Below are 5,000 nucleotides of genomic sequence, written 5' to 3' on the forward strand. Positions count from 1 at the left end.
GTTTGCAGGGTAATACTGCAGTTTGATTCAACAGTACGTGTTGGCCTAATGTCTCCTTTAACTTCCAGTGTAATTAAAGGTATCTTTTTAAAGAAGAAATCTTCGCAGAAAGTAGGAGAAAATGGATGTCAATCCCTCTTTTAAATTGGTAAGCAGTGACCCATTGAGACAGCCTCTCCACATACAGACTGAATAACTTCAATTAGAAGCGCCTGACATTTCAGCTAATTGCACCAAGCATGTCAGCTCCATAGTAACCTCAAAACTAGGCTCAATTAAGTCTTCCCCTTACAAACACACACAAATATGAGTAAATTGCACTTAAACATAATCTATACTGTACTTTCTTGCAAGTTGCTCGAGTATGCATATACTATAAGCATACCGTATGAATAACAAATTAATAATACAATGTATAGGCTATGTTTATTCAAATAAGAACAGGAATCCTCATCATGAAAGCAAAAGGTTTATTCATGTTTGAAAGTACACAACTACCACAAGGAAGACCTTTCAGTCCGGGTGTCGTCTGGTTAGAGAAACACTCAACATCTTTACTACATCAGAATCACTGCCACAAATCATCGCTCATGACTTTATCAGTTTATCAGACTTTATCAGTTTCAGAATCACATACAATACAAAAAAGAGAAAGAAAGTTGGAACCCTGTTAAACAGAGCCTGAAATGTACAGTTCTGAATACTGAAAACTAGGCATTACAGTTTTTATAATGATTTTTTTGCATGATTTAGTAACAAGATGAGCAACATTCAAAATGTTCTTCAGTATTTACAGTACAACAGTTTTACTGTTTAGTGTTAATTTATCAACAATGCCCCCCCCCCCCTCAAAACGTACCAACAATGTTGAACCGTGTCATTGTTTGTTTTCATTTTCTCCATATTTGTAGTATTAATATCATTAACATCATTTTCTAGTTGTTTTTTTTGTAATCTTTTTTTTTTAAGTTACAACAGAGCAACTTCATTTTCTTAAAAGATTAAAATTTACATTAGATTACATGAAGAACAAAGAGATAACAGTATTACAAGATTTAATTACAAGATGTTATTAAAGTAACTACATAAACATGTTAAATAATAGGGACCCAAACGATGGTGGTGATCTTGTTTAGAGGTAGTAAGTGAGCACTCTAAGCTAGAGACATGTGGAAAATCTATTGGTTTCTATGAGTTTGAATGAGGTAATAAAGCTGTGTATTGATTGGTGAGAAGTATAAATACTGTACTCTTAAGCTATATTATATACAACCTATCTTGTGTGAATGGTGTCCATTTGTGTGCCAAAAGGAAGTGCTTTAATGTTTAGCTTCAATCTTAGAACAATAACTAGATCAATGAGTAGCCAAAAGGGAACAATATCACTTTATATATATATATATTTTACCTTCCATCAAATTTTAGTCAAAGATGATATCATTGTTATCTTCAAAAGAATCACTGATAACTGTTTTATCAGCTGTCAGTTAAGTTTGTAAACTGATGCATACTGTAATTCAACTGTCCATGCTAAAGTCTGGGGGCTGGAAGAGTGGATGCAAGTCAAAAGAGAGAAAGTAACACAACAGCATGAGCTTAGAAGGCTGAGAGAAATCCTCGCATCCAACCACGCAACTGCAACCTTGTCAACTATATGCTAGGTAAGAAGATGCACTGCTCTAAGCATTATCAAATAAAAAAAAAAGATATGACTTAAAAGATATAGCTATGTATATTGCAATGCAACTCAATAATGTATTAAAATATATATGACAACACATGTTATCCAGCACTTAAATTCAGCTTTTGAGAAAACTTCCGTATGTTCAGTTCCAGAAACGTGATATTGAACTTTGACATTGAGCAATAATTGAAATCCATAAAGATCTGAGTGTTTGTATCCGTTTGATTTGTACATTAATGTGCTTACCCCTACAACAAACAAAGAAAAGAGCATGGTGAATCATAGTTGCAAGACATATGACGATTGGGATTGAAATACGACACTGAGCTACCAGGAAACATTGGGTGTTCACAATGTAGTCATCGCATGGAAGGGTTGAGGATTCTGGTAGATGCAGCAGACATTTTGTTCTGGAAAAAAAAGTTTATTTTATCCTCTCTGGTTTGTCCGTCAGTGAACAGCCAGGCTTCCCAGTTTAGAGATCGGGTCGGCATCGGAAACGGATCAATTCGAGGTATCAGAATGAACACTTCCGGGTCCTTCCGTTGGAGATATCACAGAAGATGGAGTCGTTGGATCTTGCCATCCTCCATTAGCCTAGAAAGGAGGCAAGCAGAGAATCACCATGAAATACAATAATACACCCTTTAGCGTATACAGAACAGTTATACACTCAATCTTTGTAATCATGTCAATTCCTGTACCCAAAACAGCTTCACTACCATTTAAACATTTTTAATATACAGTAAAAAAATATTTGTGAGTGAAATTCAGTGTGATACAGAAACAGCGATGTGCAATTCAATTCTAGCAGTATTATGGTGCATAGTAATTGTGTGCTCATTTATGAAGTGATTCCTAAAAAGCGAATAGGTCATTCTACACATCACACGAGCATCAAGCAATCAGACTCCCAGAAACAAATTTGCCCATGTGTCTCAGCCAATGGGAGCGATCCCTGAAATCAATGTCTAATCAGATCTCAGCGGTGGCAGCCAGCTTGTCGCTACATATTCTCATGTCAGTCAGGGAGGCGGGGGACGGGGGAGGGGTGCGGGGGGGGGGGGGGGAGCTGGGAATGCTGAGTGGAGGTGACGGCCGGGCCGTTCCAGGAGAGCCTGTCTCAGCTGGCCTGACTGGGCCTGACTGGGTCTGACTGGGCCTGACTGGGTCTGACTGGTTCTGACTGGGTCTGACTGGACCTGACTGGGTCTGACTGGGCCTGACTGGGTCTGACTGGGTCTGACTGGACCTGACTGGGTCTGACTGGGCCTGACTGGGTCTGACTGGGTCTGACTGGACCTGACTGGGCCTGACTGGGTCTGACTGGGTCTTACTGAGTCTGACTGGGTCTGACTGGGTCTGACTGGACCTGACTGGTTCTGACTGGTTCTGACTGGTTCTGACTGGGTCTGACTGGGCCTGACTGGGTCTGACTGGGTCTCACTGGGTCTGACTGGGTCTGACTGGGCCTGACTGGGTCTGACTGGGTCTGACTGGTTCTGACTGGGCCTGACTGGGTCTGACTGGGCCTGACTGGGTCTGACTGGGTCTGGGTCTGACTGGGTCTGACTGGGTCTGACTGGGTCTGACTGGACCTGACTGGGTCTGACTGAGTCTGACTGGGACTGACTGGGTCTGGGTCTGACTGGGTCTGACTGGGTCTGACTGGACCTGACTGGGTCTGACTGGGTCTGACTGGACCTGACTGGTTCTGACTGGTTCTGACTGGGTCTGACTGGGTCTGGGTCTGACTGGGTCTGACTGGACCTGACTGGGTCTGACTGGGTCTGACTGGGCCTGACTGGGCCTGACTGGGTCTGACTGAGCCTGACTGGGTCTGACTGGTTCTGACTGGACCTGACTGGGTCTGACTGGGCCTGACTGGGCCTGACTGGGTCTGACTGGTTCTGACTGGACCTGGCTGGTTCTGACTGGTTCTGACTGAGTCTGACTGGGCCTGGCTGGGTCTGACTGGGCCTGACTGGGTCTGACTGGACCTGGCTAGCGCAGAGAGTAGCCTTTGCTGGATCCCCTCCCCTCACACCACGAACAAAAGGTTAGCGTATGCTAATGTACCCATGATGCAGTGCATTATCAAAACAAACCCCACGCATTGGTGTGAACTAAGAGTTGTAGCGCTCATGTGACTCATCATGCAATAGAATTAGTGTTATGATTTAGATCCCCTCGCACATGTACATAGTGTATATCATGGGTATTTGGATCCCTTTGTCTTAACATTGTTACTGAATCACAGTTTGTTATGACTGCACCTTTTAATCTCTTTACATCATTTTATTCCTGCAGATCTCACGATTAATGTGTTGACTTGCCAGCGAGGTTTGAGTTTTAGTTTTAGCACACTCTTGTGATTCACTGAGCCCTGTCAACCACAAAGCAGGAAAGTGAGAAACCTTGTGAGAGAGTGTGAAGCACTTCATTTGAGCCTGCTAGAGGCTGACACTTGCTTTAAAGGGCTCTAGGCTAGTAAACCAGATATGACACTAAGCTCTTTGAATACTAACAATTGTATTGTGTGTCTGATTACAATAGTAAGGTAAGCATTAATTGTTTGCAATGAAAACTATATTGAATGTTTACATGATTAGCAATTACAGCTTTTTAGGAAAGATAAATATGATAAGGAAAAGCCTCAACAGCAAGCCATGGCAACGGTATTATCACAATCATGACAATATAAACACTACAGAGGCTCATATGCTCTTCTGAGGTGTTTCTGAGGGAAAGATGTCAGTAACAATCTTCTCTTTCTCTGCCTTTTTCTCGTCTTGCTTCTCTCATCAAGTGAATTCATATTTACTCTGATGGCTTCAGATGATGCTCTGTATTACAGACAGACCCCAGATCAGCCCTAATCAAGGGAGATGGAATTCACGTCCGTAAAAGGGCCTCAGGCGATCGCACTTTCATATTCTATCACGACGGCAGGATTCTCTGAAGCATCTCAAAACAGATACAGCAAATGAAACAAGGATACATTACACAACTAAATGTGTGTTTTTGTATTGCGGTTCAGTTTGATTATTTGAAGATGCTTATAAAAGCAAAACGAGTAGATTGTAGAGTTATTGTCGTAACCATGCCCTGTGATGAAGGAGTGCTTGACTACCGAAGATGTGGCTTTTACTGTAGCTATGTGGAGCACAAATACAGTACCTGTATGCAAGACATTCTACCATCTATAGTCCTCGCGTCATCTACTGCTCTGCTCTGAGACGTTACATCATGGCTGATACCGTGTGGTTTCTCATTCTCAGAGAAGAGCGTCTACCTTCACCTGTGATCCTGCTCA

The 5,000-nt window shown here is 42.1% G+C and overlaps 1 protein-coding gene across 2 annotated transcripts in view; it reads right to left on the reverse strand.

Moving 5' to 3' along the window:
* Positions 1-2,188: 2,188 nt before the first annotated feature.
* The window catches only part of pbx3b (pre-B-cell leukemia homeobox 3b), a gene marked incomplete at both ends in the record, with an annotated part of 70,608 nt that continues 67,796 nt past the window's right edge, over positions 2,189-5,000 (reverse strand). For both annotated transcript variants that reach the window (XM_084456791.1, XM_084456790.1), the window contains one exon: positions 2,189-2,281. In XM_084456791.1, coding sequence (XP_084312917.1) covers positions 2,189-2,281 — 93 coding nt within the window. The remainder of the gene's footprint in view (positions 2,282-5,000) is intronic.

The sequence above is a fragment of the Borostomias antarcticus genome, assembly GCF_949987555.1.
Source record: "Borostomias antarcticus genome assembly, chromosome: 23".
Lineage (NCBI taxonomy): Eukaryota > Metazoa > Chordata > Actinopteri > Stomiiformes > Stomiidae > Borostomias > Borostomias antarcticus.